The sequence below is a fragment of the Simochromis diagramma genome, unplaced genomic scaffold (genome assembly GCF_900408965.1).
Source record: "Simochromis diagramma unplaced genomic scaffold, fSimDia1.1 OVJJ01000343.1, whole genome shotgun sequence".
Lineage (NCBI taxonomy): Eukaryota > Metazoa > Chordata > Actinopteri > Cichliformes > Cichlidae > Simochromis > Simochromis diagramma.
Genome location: NW_024386831.1, coordinates 1,973,773 through 2,000,373, shown reverse-complemented (window position 1 = coordinate 2,000,373; position 26,601 = coordinate 1,973,773). Strand labels below are relative to the sequence as shown.

Sequence of the window (26,601 nt, the reverse complement as noted above, 5' to 3'; positions counted from 1 at the left end):
CCAGTAGCCGTCCCTTGCAGTTACTTTCCATCCAGGTTTCGGAGCAGCCGCTGAGGCTTCATCCTCCCTGCGCGCTTTGGTTTATTTTGCGGGAGGACGGATCTGCAGGATTGCGCCGCAGCAGCAGAAACACTTTGGTGTGTGTGTATGTGTGTGTTTATATCCGTGAATGTGTGCGTTTTTTGGAGGGGTGTATAGTATGAGAAGTTCCATCTCAGCTCCTTTTATTTCTTTCATTCTCACATGTGATCATTTTCTTCATTTTGACCACCCGACCTCATTGTTTCGCCCTCCTCATTTCTCTGCTGCTGTCACCCACAGTTTGTTGCTCACCAGCTGAAAGAAAGAGGGAATATCTCACCACCACCACCAACAACAGCCACCACCACCACCAACCACCACCACCAGCCATCTCTCCTTTTCTGTGCTGCTGCTGGATTTTGCTGGACTATAACGCAGAGGGATTTATATTGGTATTGATTTGCTCTCTGATGGGATGTATTCCAGCCTTTACGCGCTGAGCGGGGAGAATACAAACGCACTGTGCGCCGAATGAACTGCTGCCGTTTGGTTTTTGGTGCATCTGGAGATGCTCTGATCGGGGTTTGTGGTCCGTGCGCATCCCCTCTGGATCGGGATATAAGCTCAAAACACTTTGCTCAGCCCTCTCTGTCTCTCTGGAGCCTTTTTTGTTGTTGTTGTTGTTTATTTTTCCCATTCTCCTCCCAGTGTGGACGTTTGGCTGGTTTGAAGGCGCACAGGCTCACCATGGGGGACTCGATGTGGAGATATTATTTTGGAGTTTTGTTTATTGCCTTGAAAGTGGACCTGTGCCGGGCGCTCATCCTGGAGTCCATCTACTGGAACACAACAAACACCAAGTAAGTGCCGCTCAGAAACCCCCCCCCCCCCCCCGACGCAGTAGTAGTAGTAATAATAATAATAATAATAATAATGATAATAATTAAATAAAAATTATAATAGTAATAACTAGACTGAAATCCATCCCATGAGCGCGCAGAGGAGCGGAACAAAGAGCCTCGGATTTTAATCCTGGGCTGGTATTCTCAGGGTCAATTTGACTGGGTTTCTGTCTCGTGTCGAGCGAGAAAAGCTGGGTTTTTTTTTTCGGAGTTAACCCTTCGTGTCAGCTCGCCTTCGAGCTTCACGTTAATGGTTGGTTAGAAAATAGCCCGCTTGTGTGCTCTCGCACTCCTCCGGCGCAGTTTCTCAGAGGTTAAACTCTGATCCGTGTCAGAATTGCGGCTCGTCGGGGCGTCTTTACGCGCAGCGTTCGGCTCGGGCCCGCTCGGCCGTGCGTCACGGCGGCGTGTTTGGGGCAAATTTCTGCGGCTGAAGTGAAATTTTCACGCTTTGCTGTGATAATAATCTGCTGCCACGCGTGTTTGTGGTGACAGGGGAGAGGACAGGAGCTGTTTCAGTGGCTGAAATGTTAATGTTTCGTTTTACCGAGAAGCGGGGAGTCTCCGCGGGGGCAGCCGGGACGCTCCGCCGGGCCTCAGATGCTCTGCTGCGGGTTGTGTGTGTGTAGGAGAGTGCGTGTGGGGGGTAAATATAAAACAGTGAATTCAACCCCCTGAGCAATGAGGTGGATTTTTAGTTTGTGGGGTAAATGTGTTTAGGACGTGAAAAGTTTTTCTGGAAGTTGGAGTGAACCGGCGGCTCCCCAAACGCTTCCAGCCGCTCCTCGCTGCTGCCAGACGGACAGAAAAGGCCTCAGAGGGGTTGAACTCTGCTCTGGTGAATATTCAGAGAGGCGGTTAAACTCTTCTAATGGAAATTAAAAAATAAAAATAAAAGAGGAGAGAGAGGAGGTGGTACTCCTGCGTGCAGCCCGGCGGGGGGCGCCCGTCTTTGTGGCCGTTTGGTCACGGGCGAACTCCTGCAGCTAAAATGCTCCAGAGCGGGAACGTTTTCTGGTTGGTGGTCGCACTAGAACAGGTGTAAGTCATGGAAATGTGCGCCTTTAACCTGACTGGCGCTGTGTTCCTTTGTGACGCAGAAAATCAGCGCAATTTCAGAAAAGACGCGCAAAAAATGCGCTTTTTAAAAAATTATTAAGGCGAGTGTTGGTGCAGGGCGCAGTTTAGATGCTGGTTCAGTCTGGACCTTTAGATGCTAATCTTGATCAAAAATATTATTTTATGTGTGTGCGCACTTTAAATAATTTAATTTATTTTTATTTATCTTCGGGTTATTTCAGAGATTGCTGTGATTAATCTTTAAATTAAATCTTTAAGTATTTGAAGTTTGCACACCTGAGACAGTGTTTAGTAAAAATACTTTCAGTTCAGTTTTATTTATGTAGTTATTTTAAAAAGACGTAGGAGCACCCTCACCTGCAGGAACTGGATTAGTTTGTTTTATTTATTTATTTTTTCTTATTATTTTTAAAAAGTCAGTTTTTATGACATTTGACTGAAAATGTCAAAAGTTTCCTTCTAAAAACTCCCTGATTTGGATCTAGATTAGCTCTGGAAGATCATCACGTCTAAGTTAAACTCAGTTCTTCAGATTTTTATGCAGACCTTTAAGAATAATCCTTCTGATAAGCAGACAAACAGGAGGGGGGGAGAAAGCAAAAGTATTCCTGTGTCTGAGTGGAGAGGTCAGAGGTCATACAATGATCTCATTGGCTGATTTTTCTTTTTCTTTCTTTTTTTTGGTAGTTTTTAAACTCTCTGTCTTTTGCTTGGGTTGAATAACACCCTGAAAGTCCTTAGTGTCTTCATCAGCAGGTCGGAGCTCCCCCTGCCTCCTCTTCCTCCTCTTTGACTATTCAACTGAGGATGGATGTTGGAAATCTGAAGGATTAAGCCTCATTGTTGTAGCTTTACTACTTTACTGCCCTCAAAAAACAACACCAAAAACCCCCCCAAAAAACAAGAGAATGACCCCCTCCTCCTCACCACCTCCTCCTCCTTCGTGTGGTAATCCATTTTGTAGTTGGGAGGGAGAAACAAAAGCGAGGCCTGCTTTACATGGTTTTATGTAAAAGAAGCGCTCCCTCTCCTCCTCTGCACTTCATTAAGAGATTACACAGCAGCCCCCGAAGGCCCTTTGTGACCGGGCAGCGACAGGGGCACCTCTCAGGGTCCTTTTGTGAATGTGGAGGGATGCAGGGAGGGACAGAGGGAGGGGGCGCAGAGATGCAGAAACCTCCTGAATGAGTGAGGAGTAGTCCGATTCTAGTGTTTTTGTGTCTGTGAGGCCGTGATGGCGTGGCACATTAAACCCAGCTCGTCCTGTTTCATGTGCAGCTAGGGTTTATGTTCAGTTTATGGTGAATAAATACATTTAACCTAACTTTAAAAATAGGCTCTAACACGTATTGTGTCCATTAAATCAAAAATAATTTCTATTTCTGTCATTTTTAAAGAGTTTGCTCTTGTCCTGCTGCTGTAACTGAGTCACTCTGCTGAGTCAGACCAGAAATGCAAAGGTAAACCATTTACAAAAAGCCAAAACAGCACATGAAAACATACGAAAGCAGCACATTGTCTTATTCTTCAGATTTTTTGACTTTTTACCTTAAAATAGACTCCCTTTGCGCATTGCCTGATCCCTTTTAAATAATCTTAGCAAATTCAGCTCTTCATAGCTAACTGATCCTCGCTAACAAGTTTAAAGAAAACATTTTTCAAGTCTTTTGTTAGAGCAACTGAAATATAACTATACTACAGTAGAAAATAATTTAAAAAAATTGTTAGTAGTAGTATTTTTGCTAACTTATTTTATCCTTAACTGATCCTAAATGACACAACTGCTTTTTGGTAAACTGAACCATGATAATTCAAAGATTAGCAAACTTTGCTGATCCTAGTTAACTGATCCTGGCTAACTTAGCTGGTCCAAGCCAGCTGATACCAGTCAACTTAACCTCTTCTAGCTAACTTAACCTATTTTAGCTAACTTAAGTAATTTTAGCTAACTTTCATTATCCTAAACCTAGCTTATCCTAGCTAACTTAATCTGTTTTAGCTAACTGATACTAGTTAAGATAGCCAGTTTTAATTAAGTGATCTTGGCTAACTTAACAGATCCTAGATAACTGAAATAGTAGCAAACTTAACTGAGTGAGCCAAACCTAGCTGATCCTAGGTAACTTAACCAGTCCAGGCTAACTGATACTGTCTGACTGGTAAGCTAATTGAGATGACTAAAGTTAGTGTTACTTCCTTGAGGGCAGTGGTGTAAAATAATTCATGTTTTATTTGTCATTAGTTATGTTAGTTGGTTAAGTGTTAGAGGTGTTTAATAAAACCACGAATGATTACATATACAGTGTAAGTAAAAATAAAATGCATGTGTTTGATGAATATTCAGTTTTTAAGACATTAGAAAATAAATAAATACTGGCCTGACATATTTACAGAGGAGGTTTATGTGTTGCCTCAACGCTGTTTGTCAGAGAAACAGATGCTCAACCAATCACAATTACAGCAGCTATAAATCAATGTTATTCCAGCGTCAGTGTCAGCATACTGGCTGGAATCCTCTGCGTTTTAACGCCAACCCAATGTTTATTTAGCATTTCAGTCTCAGGCATAAAGATGATTCAGATGAAAAGTTGGAGAAGCAGTTCGTGATTGCCTCTATATAATGAAAGAACAGGGAGAGAAGAAGAAGACGAAAATCTCTCTGGGTGATTACGATGGTTATGTTTAGCTGCCTAGGGTCAGATGAAAGATACGAGGCCACTACGTCTCGTCCGACAGAGGGCGATTAACCCTCGCTGCAGCTAAACATCCAGCTCCCCTCGCCGTTTGCTCATGACTTAAGGGCCGCAGGAAGAGGTCAGCGGCTCCATTTGGTCACACAAATCCACCAAAAAGTCTGAAAATAGAGGGAGTGGAGGGACAAACAGGATGCTCCTCTTTCTGTTTGTTTTTCTTCTTTTACCATTGGGCTCCTTTTGTTACCCTGCCCTCCACAAACACTAAAAACACTTAGAAGATAAACGAGAAAACAGATGTAAGCCTTTGAAGACTCACTCAGGTGTCGCCTACCTGTGAGCCTGATTTATGTCACTTTCATCACAGCAAAGTTAAACCTTTAAAAATCTCGAACTCCTTTTTGCTGCTGTAGAGATGAACCCCGTCTGTCCTCGCCTCCTCTCTGCGCCGTCACAGAGGCCCCGTGAGGCCCGGGGTCTCCATCCAGCTCCTCTCACTGTGATTTTCTGCCTGTTCACTAACAGTTGTTGGGGAAAAACTTTTAATAGTTAAGTATTTTAACAGTTAAGTATGTGAAGTAGTAAAAAAGTTGGCAGTTTGTCACAACAGAAGTGTAAAGTAAACTAAAAGTGTGTCGGGGAGGAGTGAAAATCATTAATTTATGCCTTATGTGCATATTTTTAAACTAACTCCATTCTGATTTTATACTGATTTACATAGATTTAATGAATTTTAACATTTAAGTGCCTCAAACAATAGAAACTTCAAAAACTCTGACACATAAATGAAAGAAATCCTTTTCAGCTGTAGCTTTCAATGTCTTCAGTGTGATTTTGTTGAACTAAATATAAAATATGCAAGTGTTATTTTTCTTCCTGCTGTTTTAAAAACCCACCTTGTCCACCTACGTGTTTGTGGTTTATTGTTTTGTGTTATTTGTTTTTACCTGCGCTTTACTCCTGTGTATCCAGTTATAACAGGAACAAAAGAAAAGTTGGCTCTTTGACTTTGATCTTTTTTTCCCTTCTGAATATGAATTTGTAAAGCTGTATGTGTGATAGTAATGATTATTGCTGTATGGATTAGAATTTTTGATTATTTTATTTAAACCGGTTTCTCTGGTCAGGTTTTGTTGCCCCGTAGGAAACTTTTACTGTCGTTTAACGGCTTCCTAACACCGTCGGTCCTTTTACACACAGCAAGTATTTGACTTTAACAGGTTTAAATTGTTGGTGTGAGGGTGACACAAAGCTTTTCTGTAAACTTTGAAATTACTGAAAGAAATCTAGCTGCTTTTTGCTGAATAATCAACCAAATAAATGTAAATATAGAAGTTTTTCCACAGTTTTCTGGAGGGTTAAAGGCTGAGACGTTGTGTTTCAGTGGCGCAGGCAGTGTTGGGATGTTTATTTTTAGATTTTTATTTTCATTTTACCAGGAAGTCGCAGTAAGATTAACAGACAGAGACGGGGCCAAGTTAGTAGTGTTATGAACTCCATTACACGCCCTTTAAGAACTTTTCTTTTCACACCTTTACTTTTGTTCTTTGCACTTCACGTAACTCCTCTGACAGCTTCAGCTTACTATGAAAATTCAGATTTCCACAAAGAAAACATAAAGACGTTGTTCTCTTAAATAATTTCACTATGAACAGCATTCACTTGTTTACAGACAAGTCGGTTAATAGAGGATCTAATCAGCTCATTTGTTAACAATAAAATCTATGTAAAATTCAAAATGTGCTCCAGTGGTGCAAAACTGGGAACTCCTGTTTTATTATGAATCCGATATGAAAAATCAGTCATTTGAGTCACAGGGACATTTTTCTTTTGATCAGTTTCAGTTTTTCTTGTCAAACTCGTGTAAAGTGCGTTTAGAGTGATTCCTGAGAAGGCACGGTTATTGTTCAGTTCCTGTTCGTGGGTTCAGCAGGTACGTGTAAGGATTTTCAGGTTCTTTTAGTTCATCTTTTAATTTTGGCTGTTGCCTGATACTTTAACATGTTTTCTCCACCGCTTCATGACAGAAGTGGTGCAGTTTGTTGTGCTCCAGTACATCCCCAACACAGGAAAATACTGCATTTTTACTACAGTACGTTTTCTGAGAGATTTTCACACACAAACATGTGAAGATCATTGAGTATAGCATATAACAATGAGGGGATTAGTGATCTGACAGAAAATTGGCACGTTAAGGGCTCTTACCACATCGTTTTTCACAGTTTCAAACATTTTAATGAATCGTAACTAAAATTCGTTGATTCGATAAATCATAATCGAAGTCGTCATTAGTTGCAGTTTCAAATCCTGTTTTTAAAACGAATACGTAAGTGGGAAAAATGCAGTCATGTCATCATCTGTCTTTTAGTACTTTAACAGATGTTTTTGAGATTATACCTACATGTTTTTACTGCCGTAACATGTTGAATGCGGGGTGTTTTGAGGCAAGTTTATTACAGTTTCAAACTCAAAATGCTAGTTAGACATATTTGAAAAATAAGATTTTTGCACACAGACTGAAGGGCGTAAACAACATTTGGATGAGTGATTTTACAGTAAATTGATTACTTTAATGTGCTTTTGATGTCAGAGTTTTCAACCCTTTAATGAACCATAAAATCCAGTTTTTTATGGGTTAATGTGAGATAACAATCTAGTCATAGCTTCATGTATCTTTTAATACTTTAATGTGTTATTCTGGATAATAGTTAACTGCTTTTACTTACGTAACATGTTGAATTCAGGGCTTTCACTCTGCGTTAACAGTACTTATCTTCTCCCTCCCGTCATAGAAAAGGCATTTCTGTTTTTATTCCATGTCAGTGACTAAAATGGAGGCAGTAGATTAAAACACACTTTACATAACAAATTTCCAGTTGATCAAATGACATAAACTAAAATAACGTGAAGTAAAGGTCCTGTTTAACCACCGTGGTCAAAAAGAAACAGACTTGTTTAACATCATGTGACTTTTTACTGCAGAAACAACAGCAGTCCATTAAAGGTCAAAGGTCATCTTTTTAATGAGGAAATCAGCACCCTATAAGCTGGTAAACATGTTGTGGAAGTTCTTTTCTTTTATTCTGAAGAATGCGTGCCAGAATACTTGGGGCTCTTTGGTTCAGGAATATTTATGATGGCCGGGGGGGGGGAGGTGTCACTAAAGATGGGGTGAGGGGCCTTATAGCACGGTAGGGGTCAAATGCATTTACAATCATGAGGTGGAGGGGCAGGCTTGTATTTGTGTGTCCCCATTTGGCAGCGTCATCAGCCTCTCTGTATTCGGCCTTACCTGCCCACCGGGGGGCCAGGTATCCGGTAACACCGTGTTGTTGTCCTTTTGTGTTTCTTTTTCAGCCCCTTTTAAGCAGCTACTGCTTCACTGAGTGAATGGGTTAAATGCAGAGAGGGATTTTCCCCACGGGGACCAATAAAGTACACTTTCTTCTTCTTCTTCTTCTTCTTCTTCTTCTTTTCTTTTTTGCTGAACTCTCTCTTTATGAGCACTTTATTTGAAATATGATGGATGATTGTGTTTTTACCTCCGGTTAACGCATAAAGTGGTGACAAGGATCCCGCTGGACTGAAAATGACTCAAGTTTCTCGTTAACTCACTGTAGGCATTGCATTTGTTGATGGCGTGTTTAAGAGAGAAAGTAAGATTAATTATTTGAGTTTTTGTCCCTTAATTATTATTTTATTTTGGGATATAGTTTTTCTGTGAGTACATGCATGTAACTGTAGTTTTTTTTTTTACAGATTAAGGGAAATAAAAGCAATGTAACAGCAATGCCACCGCCAAAATTCAAACTAGGCTTTTGTAAAACATTAAAAATATAAAACCTTCCTGATGTCAAAGGTCATTTTAGATCTACAGTCCAAAATCTCCTAAAAATATTCACTTTACTGTCACTTTACTGTGGCAAATAAAAGCATCAGATAATGTCTGTTACATGGACTGTAATATGCTCTTTTGACAATTGCTGGGTTCTGTTTTTATTTTGTTGTCTTAAACAGGATTGCTTGTGATTTTTAAAACTGTACAGTAGCCCTGGGTGTTGCTATTTGTTTAAATTATGGGGCTGAAGTCATACTAAAGTGGGTGTTTGAGGCATAAAGGGAGGAGCTGGCGAGGTCTAATAACTGCTTAATGTTGGCGTTGCAGTGTGTTCATGTGGCTCTTAAATATCTGAGTCATGCTTGATTTCTTGCTAGTAGCTAGCTTCCTGTAGAGATAGCACTGATGGCAGCAGAGCAGGAGTTCCTACCCCCTGCTTGATAATATTGTTACAGAGGTTTTGATCAAATTTGCTATCGGAAAAACATCGGAAATTATTAACTCGCTTCATCTGTGTATGTGTGTTCAGGAGGCATGTGCCTGTGTGTGGCAAAACACACGTTTTTAAAATATTTCATGTGAATTTACAGTCGTGTTTCAGGTTTGTAGCTAGAATCAGGGTGGGTTTAGTCTGATTTAGCATAAAGGAGGTTTAATTGTTGTTTTTGAAGCCTTGATTTTGATCTTCTGGCCATCATTATCTGCCTTAAATAATGCCCTGTTAACGGGGAGCTTTTGTGCTCTCAGATACATGCACAAAACAACCGTGTCCGTGCCTTTCAGCTGCTAACGTCACTGCAGCTCTTTAATAAATCCCAAAGTCGGTTTTCCACGGGTGCAGGCCTGTTAGTAAATCTGCCCTATAGAGGTTTAAAATGAGCACATGCATGCCTGCCTGCTTTTACCCCTGTACAAACACATATGCCCACTTGCACGCATGAATGAACACTTCCAGTCACACACACATATACACGTCCATGTTTTTAAAGCGCACAGCTCTACAGTATTTGTGTTCGAGTGAAGCCCCGAGGCTCTTCAGAGGACCTTCCCTCCCTCCACATCCTCCCTCACATCCACACACGAGATGATGATGCCAGATGGTGCTGCATACCCTTCCTCTCTCCCTCTCCTCTTCTTCACTGTCTGTCCATCACTGGTCGTACTGTATCTTCACAGAGTGTGTCTCTGGAGGGGGGCGGGGGGCATAAAAAATATTCGCTCGGCCTAGTTATCCACTGCATGTGTGTGTGCTTGTACTGGAAGCGGGGAAGATGATGCAGAGGAATAATGTATGTGTGTGTGCATGTGGACGTTTCAAAGACAAAGAGAGAGCGATAGAGACAGGCAGAAGAAGAGAAGCAGCCACTGTATATGATATGACATACTGTATGTATGTCATGATTATTTAATATAGTGCTCTTTTTAACAGCAGATATCTTTCAAGCCTTGACAGATTTGCATATTTCTATATTTTTTTTTAAGCCTAAGAGAAAAGATGTCATTCTCCACACGTCACCCAGGCTGAAGATGTTTTATTACCAGCAGTCTCATGGAAATTCGTGAAATAGTCATGAACTCTAAACTACTGAATAACGTTTCTGGACACAGATATTACGGGTTTTTCATGTTGCTGATCACAGTTATTGTTCTTTCTAGTCTAAAATGTTCCTGATTGGTGTTTGTCTACATTAAATTAATATTTTCCCTGTTTAAAAGGCAAAAGAAGTCCACATTCAGAGATAGTGAGGACGTGGCTCACACCTGAGACCATGTTTTTAGTCCTGGATGTTGTTGTAGCATGAAAAACAGGGAAAATCGATTACGTTTTCGCGACTACAGGACTTTACGAGAACTGATCATTGCTGTGGCAAAGATCATGGAAAGTTGTGTGGAAGTACATTTTTGTTTTTTAACATTGTTTTTTTTTTCCCCTCTTAAACGCGATGGCTAACAGACCAAAGTTGCAGGATTAAAGCGTATAATAAAGCGCAGAAGTCGTGGAGGATGGGAAAAACAGCTCGACTATAACGATTCGTTTTGATGATGCTCCTTTTTGAAAGTCATATTTATGCGCATTAGAAAATGTAATAATATTTGCAATAGAGAAAGGAAACAGTATAGTTATGAGAAAAGAAACAGAGCCATTAAAACACGTATTCCTGTGTAAAATATGTTAATTATGAATCAGGTCTCCTGTGTAAAGGTTCTGCAGCTGCCCTGCGGTGCCTGTCTTTGTAGTCAGCTTTAAAGAAAAAAAAAACAAAAAACTGAAATCCTGGAGCTCAGAGGACTGTTTTCCATCTCAGTGCTTCAGAAATGAGCCGACCCTTCAGGCAGAGGTCAGAGTTCACTCCGAGATGCTATGTTTACTGTAAATATGTATGAAGGGATGTAGGTTTGTGAGGGGAAAAACATGATGAGGATGAACGTTAACAAAGAAAGTTCTCAAATAAATATTGTTTTTAAAAAATCTTTTTGTTAATAATTTGTTGATAGTTTAGGGTTAAGAATTATTAAAATATTACCGTGTCCGTTACAGTATTGGTACTTTATCCAAACCCAATAATTTTTTTTATCCTACCTTTACTTTATTGCTATATACCATTATCACCATCCCAACTCTACCGTTTTTCTGGTTCATGCAACTTTTTCTATATCAATAATTCATTCCACATTTTCTTTATTGCTATTTTATACCATGTGTGCCTTAAATTATTTTATTCCATCTTCAACAAAAGCAAAAGAAAGATGCAGTAAATGATCAAGTAGCTTTTGTATCATTTGTTTATTTTTTTGATAGGAACTGTGCATATTAATGGTCAAAAATAAAATAATTTAAGAAGGAAACTTGCTGCACTCACACCCTTAGGCAAATTATACAAAATACATTAGAGAGACACATTATATACATGACAAGCAGAGAATACATGTAATGAGTCATGTCAAGTAAGACTCTCTGTTCAGCTCCATTTCTTTGGGGTAAAGACCCATTTTCCTGGTCGTAAACCCAGAGTACATTTCCTTACTAGCTTTGCCTTCGTGTGTGTTTACGTGCACCGGTATTCGCAGCACACCGTAAAAAGCCTCCGGGGTGTCCGTGGTTAGCGCTCCAAATTGTGTTCGAGCGTGGGGGAAAATTTGTTTAGCAGATAAATACGAGGCTTCACCTCTGAGTGTGTGTGTGTGTGTGTGTGTGTGTGTGTGTGTGTGTGTAGTCACTGGAATGCTGCAGGGGCTCTCATCACTCGGAGACTAAATGACAACATTATTTTACTTTGGGAAGAAATTTAGGGAAATTCAGCTGCAACCCTCCAGGCGCTCTGCCTCTCTGTGACAGTATTGTTGTGGATTTGCTGAAACTCCGAGATGAGCATTTACAGTTTTTTTTTTTAATTTCCTGTTTTGTATTCCAGCGACGTTCCACCATTTTCTCAACCGTGCCGCCTTCTCCTCATTTATCCAGTTAATTATTCGCTCTTTCCAGAAAAGCTCAGTGATTTTTATCTGCAGATACTGGGGTCACTTTGTACCACACACACACACACACACACACACACACACACACAGCTCACATTCCTCCATTATCCTTCATCATCCAAAATTAATGGACACAATCAGTAATTACCACATCAATTATTAAACCGACTTTTCTTTTTCTTTTTGTGAGTATGGAGAGGCTCAATGGCAAACACTCCAATCCACAGTGCATAATGAATGACTCCTCATCAGTTCTTCGGTGCCTCACTAACATCCCTCTCTCCTTTCAGATTCGTGCCAGGCCAAGGCGTGGTATTATACCCCCAGATTGGGGATAAATTGGACATTGTGTGCCCACGTGTGGATGGCGGGGTTGGCGAGGGTGTGGAGTACTACAAGGTGTACATGGTGCCCAGGGAGCAGCTGGAGAGCTGCACCATCACCAAGGCCGACACGCCGCTGCTCAACTGCGTCAAGCCCGACCAGGACGTCAAGTTTACCCTGAAGTTTCAGGAGTTCAGCCCCAACCTGTGGGGACTGGAGTTCTTCAGGGGAAGGGACTACTACATCATCTGTAAGTATCCATTGATCCACAGAGGGGTAGATTATAGCTTACATAAATTAAAGGGGGAATTAACCTTAAACAGATATATACCTTAAATTTCAGAGTCTAGTTTGATCTCTGTAGATTCTTCAAATTCAGCGATGGTGAGGAAGACTGTGGCTGATTGGTCCCAAATAGCCAATCGTGTTGTTGCACAGTACAGGTTCATGAAATTGTATCAAGGCTTAAAGTTTGCAACATTAGAGGTGTGGCCGTTTTTCATTTCCATGTTACTTGTTAGATAATCACTTCTGGCTCAAAATCAACAGCATGCTAGTTGCCAAAATGTTAATGTTTAAGCTTGAATCCAGTCAGTGATGATGTTGTTCGTTTTTATACACAGTCAGCAAACTTTTTAAGTCTGGGTTACCATAGAGTTAAACCTGTGGCTTTATCCTCATTCATTTTAATTCGGGTTTTAAAATAACTGCCCTGAGGTGTTGCCAAGATGGCCATTGAAACAGAAATGCTTCCAGGAGAAGTTAGGGAAAATCCAAAGTTCCAAGAAAAATCCAACTATTAAATAAACATATTGGATCCGTTTAAATGTAAAGTTGGGTGTTGTTTCCCGTGACTGTAAAATCATCTTTGATTATCTTGGTGGTTGTAGTCCTGTGGGTGCAGGTGTGGCTGCTGACTGCTGGCGATGTGCAGCATTAACACCATCCTGGGAGGAAGCTGGTATGGGGCTTAGCGAGGGCCCCCTGGTTTGAAACACGGGAGGTGGACTGAACCATCTGTGTGGCGCTGACGGAGGACGGAGGGTGGAGGGTGGGGGGACCATCTGCGAGTCTCTGCCACTGCCATCTGTGAGCTGTCACAGAAGGGGAAGGCCATATTTCTGAGTGAAGGAAGGGGAAGAAAGCAGGGAGAAGAAGGGATGAAAGGAGAGCAGGAAATACTGCTTTTTATCCAGGAGGCCGAATGTTTGCAAAACAAACGTGCAGGTAACAGGTTTGCAGGTACAACACCCTCCTCTTAACTTCAAGCAAACATGTAAGATTAGCTGCTCTAACAGGTCATAGCTGCAGGTTATTTGCATGGTGGGGCATGTCTGACAGGTACTTGAACTGTGTTGCAGGTGAGGTTTGTATTCAGGTAAATATAGCAGGTTAGATGTTTCTTTTAGCTTCTGTATGCTCACTTTGGTGTTAGAGGAGGTGCACATGGACTACAAAGGTTTCTGACTGACGCGATGTCTCCTCCTCGGCTCCCTCCACCTCAAAAGCTGATGTTAATTATTGATGAGCTGGTGTTTACATAGCGCGGAGCCCGAGGTTGCGTCCGCTGTGCGTCCTTCTCGCTCTGTAAATCCTTCAGTTTCATGCTAAAAAAACTCAGCGTCCTGCCAAGTCGACAAGTTGGAAGAGAAAGGGGCGGTGGGAAAGTTCAATTCTTAAAAAAGATGGTCAAAAAATCCAATTTTGCAGTTCTTGCAGATTCATCCTCGCTCCTCCCTTCACAGCTCCCCTCAAAATGCTAATACATAGCCCGAAGAGGGGAGAGAGGGAGAGTTTTACTTTTAATTGCCTCACTTTTCTCCTCTGTTAGCTCTGGTCCCACTTCTGCAGCTTTAACAGCTGCATGGTGGCGCTTTGCACGAGTAAACATCAACAACAACAAAAAAAGAAAAGAAAAAAAGATGCGTGCAGTTGCCATTACCTTGCAGCGCTAAAGCGAGCCAGCACCTGAGACAGTGCTAAGTGCTTTTCCTGCATTTGGCCTTAAATGACGGCGGTGACTCAGGGCACGTTTGGCAGCCGCACCTGAGCCACAGATCCGCCTCATATGAGCCAGATGTCAGGTGTGGTGTGACATCTGTGTTCGTTATTTGATATGTAGCATGATTTAGCCCATGTAGGTCCACAATAAGCTGTGTGGTTCCACATTTGGCCCACATGTCAGCCTTGACTTTTGGGAGCATTTTAGCGCACATTAGCCACCATGTGGGGTTGACACTTAACCCTAATCAACACCATTCCAGATACAAATTAATGTTTGGCCCAGATCCACCTTACATGGATCAAATGTCAGGTGTGGTGTGGCCCACAAAACACTTCCCGTAAACCTTAACCCCAGCTTGAACTGAAGGTAGCCCAGATTTGGCTGAGTGGGTCGGCATCTGGGTGATCTTGATATAACCCATTCAGGTCCACATTTAGCCTGTGTAGGTCCACGTTTGGGGTGAATCTAGGATAATACTTCCAAACATCCTTCTTCTACTTTTAGGAACGCTACAGGTCGTTTAGTCCACCTCTGGACCAACTTTGGACTTGGAATTGGTCCAAATGGACTGAATGTTAGGGCCAAATGTGGCCCATACTTGCAGTGTTCTTGGAGTCATGCCTGACAAGTGCCATAGCTGGGCCTAAAGTAGCCCTGCAGTCTGGCATGTTTAAACTGAAAGCTCGATTCCTGTGTGTGTGTTTGTCAACTGATATACAGACTTCCATCGAAGTGTTACACAGCTTCAGGAAAGTTCACGCCGAGCATTTCATTAGTGTTTTGGAAAGCAGCGCTTGATACGTAATTAATTAAGCGCTGTTTAATCCTCCATTTCTTCTCACAATTGCCGAGGCCCCCGCACCAATGCCACAGATTTGGAGTCTCAACCAATTGGATTAGCTAGCGCTGCCTCGCGTTGAGTATTGTGCCAAAGCTCGGCCGAAATTAGACAGGCACGTTCGACCTCCCTGCTCACCGCTCTTTACGTTCAGGGCTTTCTGGTCGGATACGTTTAAAGATGCAGCTGTGTGTCCTGTATCAGCCTGCGTGCCTCTTTGAAGCAGCCGCACACAATGCTGCTGCAGTTGGGAGCAGATGAGTTTGATGTGATTGTTTGCGGCAGCGTGGCCTGCAGCCGAGAAGCTTGCGAGCGAGATTATTACATGAGCCGAAGAGGAAGAAGAAAGGGAGAGAGAGAGATGAATGTGGAGGGAAAGGGGGCAGAAAGGGAGCTAACGAGGGAGAAAGGGAGGATAGCAGCAGACAGAGTAAGGGAAAGATGAGCTAAAGAGGGCAGGAGGAGCCAAAACTCCACCGTCACCCTTCTCCTCCTCTTTCTCGTGAGAAAGACTTTCCTCGTTAAATGTCTGATTGAAAGAATTTGAATGCATGCGTCAAAACGTGGATTTTTTTCTTTTTCGTGTTACTCTGCTTTTAAAATCGTATTTGTGAGCGAGCGTTGATATTCACGATGACCCGGCTCTGCCGCGACCTCTTTCCGAGGGTCACTGCCGACCCTTCCTGTCACGATCCATTAGGACACGCTGCTGTGACGGGCGCCTAACCAGCCCGTGACCTGCACGACGGCTGGTAATCACATCTTCTATCCACCCATCCATCCATCGTTTTTTCCTTATTTTCCTCTCCGTCTGCCGCCATGTCTCTATTCCACTATTTATGGGCAGCCCAGCTTTGTCTTTCGGCAGTGCATTGTGTATTAATTATACCCAGGGAATCTGGCAGCATGAGCGGGACAGTTTTACAAAGCTGAAATACAAATAATTAATCTTTTTGCTGAGAGTTACGTAAAACCAGATCAGGGGAAAGGCTCAAATCGGGACTCGGAAATGTCAAAAGAGTGGTAAATCCGGAATTAGAGGAACATTTTTGTTTTGAATGATCTTCAAGACCTCATAGTGCCACATTATCCCAGTCTGCATTTTGAGTGATGACATATCGACCGTGTTTCCGGATCTGAGGGTCTCTTCATCGTTTTTCCAGGAGTCATTCTCAGACAGCTTTTTTTATTTATTTATTTATTTTTTAAATGAGGCCATTCATTGTGCAGCACATCTTTAGAAACTCACGGTGTCGTTTCAGAGAAGAATCTCACTCGGGCAGACTGAGATTATGATCATGTTGTAGATGGATCATCTTAGACGTTCTCTTTTCTGAAGTTAGGTCTGTTTTCAGCATCTTCTTCCTGCCATGTCACACGTTTGTCTCAACCCACTGGGGAGTGGCGAACATGAACTATTTTACCGTCTTTCGCCATCCTTCCCTGTGCTAATGTGTTCATATTAGTCAAACCACAGCGGCTCTGAACCAGCAGAATCCAGGTAGTTATCTTCTGTCCCTCCTCTGCTGTAGTTTGTTCTTCGTGGTCTCTCTAAAGCATCACATGCTTATCATAGAGTCAGCTGAGAAATCTGGAGCCCTCAAGGTTTCCTTATTTTTGTTCCTGCTGTTCGCTGTTTAGGAGAAAAGAAATTAAAACCAGCTGAGAGCTGCTCTCACAGTCTTTATCTGGATTGCAGCTCAGCTCACAATTGACTGTCTCGTTAAACACGGGGTGATTTTCCACCCTCTTGATTTGATAAACAGGAGAAAATGAAGTTAGGAGGGTGAGGATGGGGGATTTGCTTGAGGCTGATTTCACTGAGTGAGGACTCTTTTCGACTCCCATTTGTTGTGAAGGTGTGTGACTTTACGAGCTGTCACAGTCTGGCCTTTCTTTTGCCAATTCTGAAGGAAAATCTGACCTTTTCCGCTCCTTTTCTCTCTCCCCGTGCTTCCCGAAGGTCACGCGCCTCCTCTTTCTAGTGGTAGTTGGTGACTAAATTCATTTTCTGAGAGGTCTGTCCCATCCACCCCACTCCCCCCTTCCTTCTTTCCACCAAGCAAACCCCCAGCAGGATGGATTAGCTGGTTAATGCTAGCCAGATAGTGGGAAAAAGTGGCCAATTGCCGGGCTGGCCGAGGAGGGCCTGGTCATTCAGCCAGCCTGAGCCGATTCAACAATCACATTCTGTTTAAATCCAAGTCAGGCTCGCCTGGACTGCAGCCTTGGCACACGGAGAGTGTGTGTTTTCACATTTAAAGGGGAAGAAGAAGAATTTAAAAGTTTAAAATGACTCCAGATTGAAGTGTGTTTTTATTTGGTGCAGCCATGTTTGAGAGGGATTAGATTACAAAGGGGTTTATTTTAAAAAGGAGAGGTGTTTCAGCTACCGATGGGTTAAATGGTGATATGGGGCAAAAAGGGGAGAAGAAGAAGAGGAGGTGACAGTAGTTAACGCCTCACGGTGGTTAAAGATACTAAAACTCAAGCGTGTTGAACTAACAGGTTTATAAAATCAGCGCTCACACTCTCACGAGGAGCCTATAAGGAGCTTTGTCTGTAATGTGCTTTTTGGACTCTCCTGGAAAGCCATAGGTCAGCCAGAGAGGAGGAGGAGGGAGTCCTTGTTAACATGCTCTTTGTGTCCGCTCTCATCACCGTCTTATTGAATCCAGTGGATTTGGATCAAAATGATTGGTGCCTGGGCAAGGGAGGAAAAGAAAAGAGAGGAAGGACGAGGAGGAGGCACAGTTAAAATTTCAGACCTGTTTCGATCGGGATGTGATGATGTTTTTCAGGGAGTAAGTGGCGCTGAATGCGGGCCACTGAGCGCTGGCCGAAAGCCAAGCTGCTAAGCCCCGGCAGCTCGTTAGCTCTCTGTGTTACTGACCTGATAGACCACAAGCTCCACTAACCCCTCCTCTTCATCCTCCTCTCTGTGTTTGCCTGTTCTCTGTTGTGATTCAGCGGCAACTCCACCAGCGTCCTCCAGAGGCAGCGGAGAGGTGAAGCAGTGGGCCATATTTGTGCATGTCCGCCTTTCCAGAGTTCCTGTTTCCTCGTATCTAAACATTTTTTTAAGATCTCGTAATTCATTTCATTTGAGAGCCATCCAAATATTTACTGCCATTAGCTATATAAAAATCAGGAGGTATTCGCTCTGAAGGTCAGTCTTACTGTGAGGGAGCCAGAAGTCATTTTTGGCCAGAATATACCTTTTAGCAAATCTGTAGGTAGGCTTGCCTTAGGGGTGTAGCCACTTGGAGTTGCACTGAAAAACTACTTCATGCCTTAATTAATATAATTTTTCTGGGGGTTACCTGAACTCCCTTTTATGGTTAAAAGGGAGTTCTGAATCCCCACCCTCACCAGGTGTTGCTCTCACGGACGACCGGTCCACGTATAGTTACGCCTGTTAGCTAGATAGAAGCCCGTTCTTCTTATTTCTTGGTATTTAATAAACAGCATTGTGTTTCAACCTGGAGTAAATTAAAACCCACCCCACAGTCCTGGTGATGTTCCTTTGGAAGAAGGTCAGAACCTATTTGGTGGGTGCCGAAATATTTTTTATATGTAGGAAAAGCCGAGCTTTACTTCTGGGACTGGGACTTTGTTTTCTAATTTCAGCTTTTTGTTTTTTAAAATATAAATATTTAATTGTACTTGTGAACAAATTATTTAATTGTCTTTAATTTAGTTCAGTATTTTATCATATATTGAAGCATTTAATGTCTTTCACTATCTAAAAACTGTGTTCGTTTTTAATAAAGGGCTTACGGCTTACTCCAATATTCCTGCCTCCGAATTTTCAGCATGGGCCCTCTCATCCCAGTCCTCTTCTAACTGTCTCCGTGTCAGCACAGTTAGAGACATTACTGTCGCATTTACTTGAGCTAATACAGTTTGTAGGAGGTGATGAACGGCAAATTGTGATTTTTATTAACGGGGGTGTGAGTCGTGTCATGCCGCCGAGCTGCTGCTGTTGTCTTTGGCTGTTTTTGTGAGATAGCTTTAAGGCGTTCGTGGCTACAGATTTTTCCCTGGCGCTGGTGGCTAATTCAGACCTTTCTCTTTTTCTCTTTCTGCAGCAACATCTAACGGCACCATGGAGGGCATTGACAACCAGGAGGGTGGCGTGTGCAAGACCAAGTCCATGAAGATTGTCATGAAAGTGGGACAAAGTGAGTATTTCATAGTTGGATTGCAGGCTCGTGTGTTAAATAGTGGCAGCATCGTCTCCATGACACCTGGGGCTGTGATGGGCCAGGAAATGTAATCTAGCAGAAGTTAATTCAACCAAACAGACACACGTAATCCTGTATGCTTCCATGCACTGGTAGCATCTGCTCCTATACGCTCTGGTCGAAGGCTTTCCAGTTTTCTGATCTGTGAGCCTCTGCATGCAACACCTCAGACATATTGGACCAATAATTATTCACCAGTCTGTCACCAGAGAGGTAATTTGCCGGGGTCGACCCTCTCTATTGAGGGTCAGGAGGAATTAATCGAAGGAAAGACAGAACAGACGGTGAAAATGGTTTTCTTATAAATGTTGATGCGAGCTCCGCATAAATCACTCCATTTATTGAAAGCGATGTTCGACAGAGAGCGGTTCCGGCACAGAGTTCAGCCCGGAGATTATAACAGCAGATGCTCGGCGAATGACTCCGTCATTTAGTGTGTGTTCGGCGTTTAAACCAGAAAACACGTACGCTGACAGACACTTTATCAGCATTTAAAACCATATGGGTTCATTGTGGAAGCTAAAACTCAACCATTAGCAGCTCTTTATGGTTGATTACAGTCATATCAGAGTCATGAAGGGAAAACAGCTTGCCTTTATATGGAATCAGTGGAAAAGATTTGGCTGTACCACCATGAGAAATAAAAAACTCTTTATAGCCTAACATTACTCCTTCTGTTAGTTTTACCACCTTGTTTAAACCAACACAGTCTCACGAATGTTCGTGAAATAATCTCAGTTTTCAAAAGTTGAACTTTTTGATGTCTTTTGTGTTCCAGTCTCAAATCTGCTAATTTATATGAATGCACTTTTACATTTTTACTTTTAAGGAACATCTTGCTTCTCACACCAGAGAGCAGTGCAATGAATCTTGCATTTCTCCATTAAAAGTATTACGAAAAGTATTATAAATGGCACTATTTAGGTAATAAAAACCATGCAGTACGGTAAAAAATATACATACTGTTTAATACTGGTAATAAATTTTTTTTGCTTAGGTTTAAGTATTAATACGTTTAGACAGTAAAAACTATCCTGTTAGATTTAGAAAAATATTAGGATTTGAGTTAAAATTCATGTTTTCTCATGAGATTTGGATTATAACAGCCCTGGTTTAATCCTTGTGCTTCTTATCTGCATTTTTCAGATCCTTCTGACCCCGTCTCACCCAAAGACCCTACCAGAGTACCCTCCTCCCCCAAGCACCCAGATAACAAGGAGCCCTACAACCCCAACGACGTGCTGGAGAAATCAAGTAAGAATTACTCTAAATACAGAGACAGGGAGGTAATCGAGGGGAGGATTTATCGAAACAATTTGGCATTTGGGGCGCATGATTGTTCGCCCATCTCAGAGCAGATAGTGCTGAGTTAGTGTGTGTTTGTGTGAAGGAATGAAAGGTCAGCTAGTAATTGAATGTTGCCCATAAAACTGATAGGCATCTCCGGCCCCTTCAAGGACTTGCACAGTATCTCCAGACTGGCCCCGCTCCAGCACCAACCCGGGACATTAAGAGACATTTTTCGAGAAAATGATCTGATTGCTGTCTGCCGTGTCTTAATGACACATTCTGACTCGGTTCTTGCAAGTTTCTACAGCTCTTATCTCTATTACAGCACAATCTCCCCATGTAAAAAATAAAAAAATGATACATTAAAAAATCAGGACTGGGCAATCAGGCAATTCCTGCAGTGAAGTAACAAAAAAAAACAGGAAGGAGTTAGGAACAAAAACAAGCTGACCTACATAAGCAGTCGTGGTTCAGTGAGGGCGTGGCCTTGCTCAGCTTCTGCTCTCTGTGGACGTCAGCATCTCGCTCTCGTTTCTCATTTTCTTTTTTTAATATCAAATCCTTCCATCCTATTGGAGCATATGGGCGTCAGGGTGCTACAGGCTGAGGCAGCATAATCCTCTTGTAAAACAACCGAAGGGTCCTTGCTTTGGGCTGCCTGCCATCCCATATCCACCTCCCTCTTGTTACCACAGCACTTTGAGGCCCTATGGGAAGTAGCCACAGACGAGGGGACACGATTATTCTGGCCTGCCCACGGACAAACTCCCATCTCGAGAACGGGATCTCTTGGGAGCACGCTCACCTTAGAGTTCTTTTCCCTAGGAGTAAGAGCAGCTTGGCTTTCATAACTGATGTGCCATGATGATAACCTCAAATATTTCTTTATGATTTTCTTCCTTCGAGGGCAATTAGTCTGGAAAATTAAGTTGTTGTTTTTTTTCTTTCTAAATGCTATTTGTCTAAGTGCCGTTTTTGCCTGCGTCTCCCCAACCGTTGTTTGTCCCATCGGGCTGCGTTTGCCCTACTTCCAAGGTTGCTGCTTTCACTTGCTGAATCTGAATGGCCACCAATCGAATGTGACCTTTACAGAAACGCCTTCAGTGTATAGGCTTCACTCTCAGCTGCTCATGGCAGCAGCATGGTGAAGAGAAACACCTTATCAGCTTCGATTTTAACATTGAGCTATTCTGCTTTTCCTTATTTTCCCTCATATGCGTGATGGGAATTCTTATTACTGACGGCCAAAAAGCTCTCAGTTTAGAGACTGCAGTTTTTTTTCTATTCTTGGATCTGTATGATGTCATAGGCACGGAAGCCCCACCCACCTGCTGTTGAAACCTACTGTTTATAAGGGCCAGCCAATCAGACATGTGTCATGTTAAAGTGGGATGCATTGTAATAGCTTTTGGATTTTTGTCATTAGGTTATAAGAAGTATTACTAATAATGCTTTATTTGACTATTTCTCTTCTTTGCTTTTCCTGGGATCTGGCAGACTATAATATGTTTAAAAAAATTTGTAGTCATAGTTACGGTTTTGGGAGGGCTAATGAAAATGATCTTAATATGCTGTTTTACCGCTTCTGTGTTTTTGAGAAAAAAAGCATGCACGACAAATAATCTGACATCATCTTAATCATTCCTTCCTCTCTCTCTTCTTTCAGGTCCAGCATCCAGAGAAAGCAACGAAAACAACGGGAGCGACGGCAAGTCCTCAAACGTCATGCCTTCCGAGGTGGCCATCTTTGTGGCCATTGCCTCTGGCAGCGTCATCTTAATCATCATCATCGTCGTGCTGGTCCTGCTGCTACTAAAGTACCGGCGGCGGCACCGCAAGCACTCACCACAACACGCAGCGACGCTGTCTCTAAGCACCCTGGCAACTCCGAAGCGGAGCGGAGGCGGCGGGAACAATAACGGCTCGGAGCCCAGCGACATCATCATCCCGCTCAGGACTGCTGACAGCGTCTTCTGCCCGCACTACGAGAAGGTCAGCGGTGACTACGGACACCCGGTCTACATAGTTCAGGAGATGCCGCCTCAGAGTCCGGCTAACATCTACTACAAAGTCTGAGGCGGAAGCAGGAACTGGAACAATTCACGAAGCAGAGCGGGTTTTTGGCTTCGGCAGGCGCGGCCGGCACACCCTGCTAATGAACACTCTTTTTCTCTCTCACTCTGTCAACTCCTCCTCTCCTCTGATGTTTTGTCACTACTTTATTTTTCTTTCTGGGAGTTTTGCTGACACCTTGTCGCTCTGATTTGGCATGGACGGGAACGCGTGGCGGCCCTGTAGTGAAGCCCACCGCTGCTGCTGCTGTTGCTGCCGCCGCCGCCGCCACTGCTGCTGCTCTCCGGGAAGCAGAGAAGACGTTCTCTTCTTTCCCTAGTGTTGTCTTGTGTTGTGCACTGCGGCAGCCGGCATTCCTGTGGGAGTGTTTGTGGGATCGGGAAGGTTTTTTTTCTTTTTGGAGATGGACAGACAGGTGTGAAGGTTTCCTGAGGAGGATGAGATAAGGAATTATTTTCTCCTCGCGTAAAGAGAGACTTCTGCTTGGAAAGCGAGAAGGAGAAGAGATGGAATAAAATGAGGAGGTGGAGAATTAAAAGAGGATATGGTCTGACCGTGGACTCACCAAACGGCGGCCTCCTCGCCCCTTGACACTCACTGGCCGGAAAAAGACTCTGTGGAGCTTCTCGCACCCATCAATCCTCTCTGGGACTTTTTCCTGAGTGACTCACGGACATCACCCCATTAATCCTGCCACCCACCATCACGCACACACATCCACCCTCGGGCACAGACACACTCTCTCACCTCTCGATGTGAACTGTTTGGGTGTTAGTGTGGATCGCCTCATTCCCACATTTTGTCACTTCTCTTACTTGAAGGTTTTAAGAGAAAAATAGACCCCGCCCACACTCCTTTTACGGTTTACTGTTTTTCATATCCTGGTATAGTTCAGGTGACTTGGAATGGCAAGAGTGTCCAAAAAAGAAATAAACCCAAGTGGCTTCTGGGAAGAGTGGAGGACTTTCATATTATAGTGCAGCACTTTTAACCCCCTATTTTTTATTTCTTTGGCCCCTCCACTCTTCGCAGTCCACAGAGAGGTTCACAGTGACAGATGGAGATGGGAGAGCAGCTGTATCCCGGCAGATTTAGTCACCTCTGATCTGGGCCTTGACACGGAGAAGTGATGGAATTAAAAGTCCAAGAGGCCCGAGATCTTGCAGAGGTTAGCTGGCTGAAACAGCTCTAGGTACTGTAACGTTTACCCCAAGGGGTCCAGTGATGAATAAAAGGGCCCCCTTAAAATAAATGGCCCCAAATCAGTGTGAACGGTGCTCTCCTTTAAAAAAAAAAAAACATGTAAAAAAAAAAAAAAAAAAGCACAGGGACATCTACTTACATCGTTACTGTTCCTTCATTAGCATTTCCATATTGTGAGTTTTCGATTTACTTCCTTTTTTTTTTATTAAATAGATGTACATTTAAAAAAATAACATTAAAAGATGAAAAATTACAAAAAAATAAAAAGCAGAATTTATTTATGATAAACACATACAGAGCACAGGTGTGGTCAGGCGGTAAGGAGAAGTAATGTTAATATATTAATGGTATAAGTGCACAATATGCAATCTAGGTTTTTGATTATCTAATATCTCGGAATCCTGCTGAGGTCCGGAAAAGAATACGGGAGTCCTGTGTTGTTTCCCGCAAGTCAGCCGCTAAGTCCTGTATTCTTTCCACAAGTTAGCTGTTGAGTCCGTTATTTTTCTTTTTCTTACCCGGTTAAAAGTATAGTATTTTTTCCAGAACAGAGGTGTCTCTTTCCCAGGAGTTGGCTACCGGATCCCATATTTTATTTTTACCACAAAATCCTGGATTTTTTTCCCCACTTAGTAAAATAAACCAGGAGCTGGCCACTGGCCCTTGAACTGGCTACCAAGTCTCAGATTTTTACCCACTTGATAAAAAAAAAAAATCTGTTGTCAGCCACAGACCACCATAGTTTTTCAACTCAGTCAGCTACGAATTAACAGATTATTAGCGAGTTGACTGCGAAGATGGAAAGAATGGAAAGAATACAGGAATCAGCCGCTAAGTCCCATATTTTTCCGGCTCAGTTTACGGTTGTCGGCCGTTATATGCGTATATTTTTGGTGAGAGTTAAAGGAATACCAAGAGTAAGCGGTTTTAATCTGAGTCCCGTATTCTTTCTGGCTCGGTCCTGGGAAGGAGGACCAGGGGAGGAGAGTTAACCTGACCCTAAATAGCTCACATTGGTGTACACAAGGGCAGAGTAGCTGCGTCTCCCACGCTCACTCAGTGTAGCATCTCCCAAAGGATAACTCCCATGAACACCCAGTGCGCCCGAATCTCCTCATACACACCCCTCATGTTCTCCGTGTGATTGTGCGAGTGTGTGCGTGTGCATTTCAGTGACTTCACATTCATGAATATCTTTGGCGTAGGCCTGCCCCCGAGCATATATCATCCTCATTCGTACATGATCAAATTTCACCGAAAAAGCCAAGCCTTGTATGATCTGAGGTTTGTGCCTCTGAGAGGCTACAAAATCTGCAAATATGCAATTCTTATTTATTTTTTTAAATCGATTCTGAGGAAAAAAAAAAAAAAAACCACCTATGGAAAGTGTTCTTAACCACTGAAAGATGTAACAACAAACCAACACCACAAAACACAAGCCTGCTGTTAGCTTTGAGTTCCTGCATCGTTTCTAGTATTATTTGAACCTCTTCTGTTCTGACCGTGTGCCGTAGTACAAAGGTAAACTGTGAAAAATGAAACAATTAAAAAGCATATGTATCACACCCAAACAGGTATTTAAGAAAAGAGAAATGGCTGTTTAGTTGCTGTCTGTCTGCGGCAGAATATGACAATCTTATTAGTTTCTTTGAATCTGGCGTCCTTTTCTTAGCTTTGCTAACGCTTTCCCAGCGTCGACAGGTGTGCTCCGACCTGCTTGGAAATATCGTAGCGACGCCGTGAGAGTCTCAGCACGCAAGCTAAGAGAAGCACCTCAGGCTACTGTAAAATGCCTTGCTCGTATGGTCAGCCCTTGGTCACTTGACTCAGTAATTTTGCACCGTACTTCTGTAGGTAAGAAACTGTAAATACATTAATGTTTGTATTGTATATGGATCCTGGGTTGTTACAATAGCCTTATTCACCTTTTTAGGAACGTAAATGGAAGCGAAAAGTACAGAAAAATGGAATTCACTTCAGTAAAACAGAGCATACTACTTTTTTGGTAAATAGCTTATGTAAATATTGACCAGAACCCAATAAAATCATTTTTATAAACTCTTAAAGTAAGATGTTTTGTATAAAATTTGAATTTTTTGCTATGTATTTTAGCTAGCGCTCGATGGAAAGCCCGTGTCCTCCCCACTCCCTCCCCTTTTGCACTGTTTCCATTGTAATTTGGTTTAAAAAAAAAAAAAGAAAAGAGAGAAAAGTTGCCAAACTGACTGCTGCATATTTGTGCCATAAGTGTGTACCATAAATATTTATTGAATTAGTTTCTTTTTGTTTCTTTCTTCTTTTTCTTCTGTTCTGTTGATAATTTGAGTTCAGTCCGGTTTGTCAGTAACACAGTATTATATTTGCATTGTTTGTTCGTCCCCCCTGGTTTTCTTTAGTCATGTCATGGTTCTCCCCTTTTCCTCGCAGTATGAGATGGCCAGGCTGTGAAAAATGGTTTTAACATTCAAAACTTTAAAACAAGTTCAACGTGAGGATAAATGACACACATTCCACCAGTCTGTTACAAACTGAAAATGTTTTTCAATAAAATGTTTTTCCTATGGATGCGCTGCTGCCTGCTTTGTGTTTCTTACTGCATGAATAAATAAT

General features: G+C 42.5%; 1 protein-coding gene across 1 annotated transcript; it reads left to right on the top strand.

The window, feature by feature from the left end:
* efnb2a (ephrin-B2a) lies at positions 1 to 26,556 on the top strand. The gene is made up of 6 exons (XM_040027433.1): positions 1 to 137; positions 322 to 881; positions 12,302 to 12,585; positions 19,270 to 19,362; positions 20,572 to 20,679; positions 22,382 to 26,556. The coding sequence occupies exons 2-6, from the start codon at positions 553 to 555 to the stop codon at positions 22,789 to 22,791; spliced, it is 1,224 nt and encodes a 407-aa protein (XP_039883367.1). The 5' UTR covers positions 1 to 137; positions 322 to 552; the 3' UTR covers positions 22,792 to 26,556.
* The last annotated feature ends 45 nt before the right edge of the window (positions 26,557 to 26,601 follow it).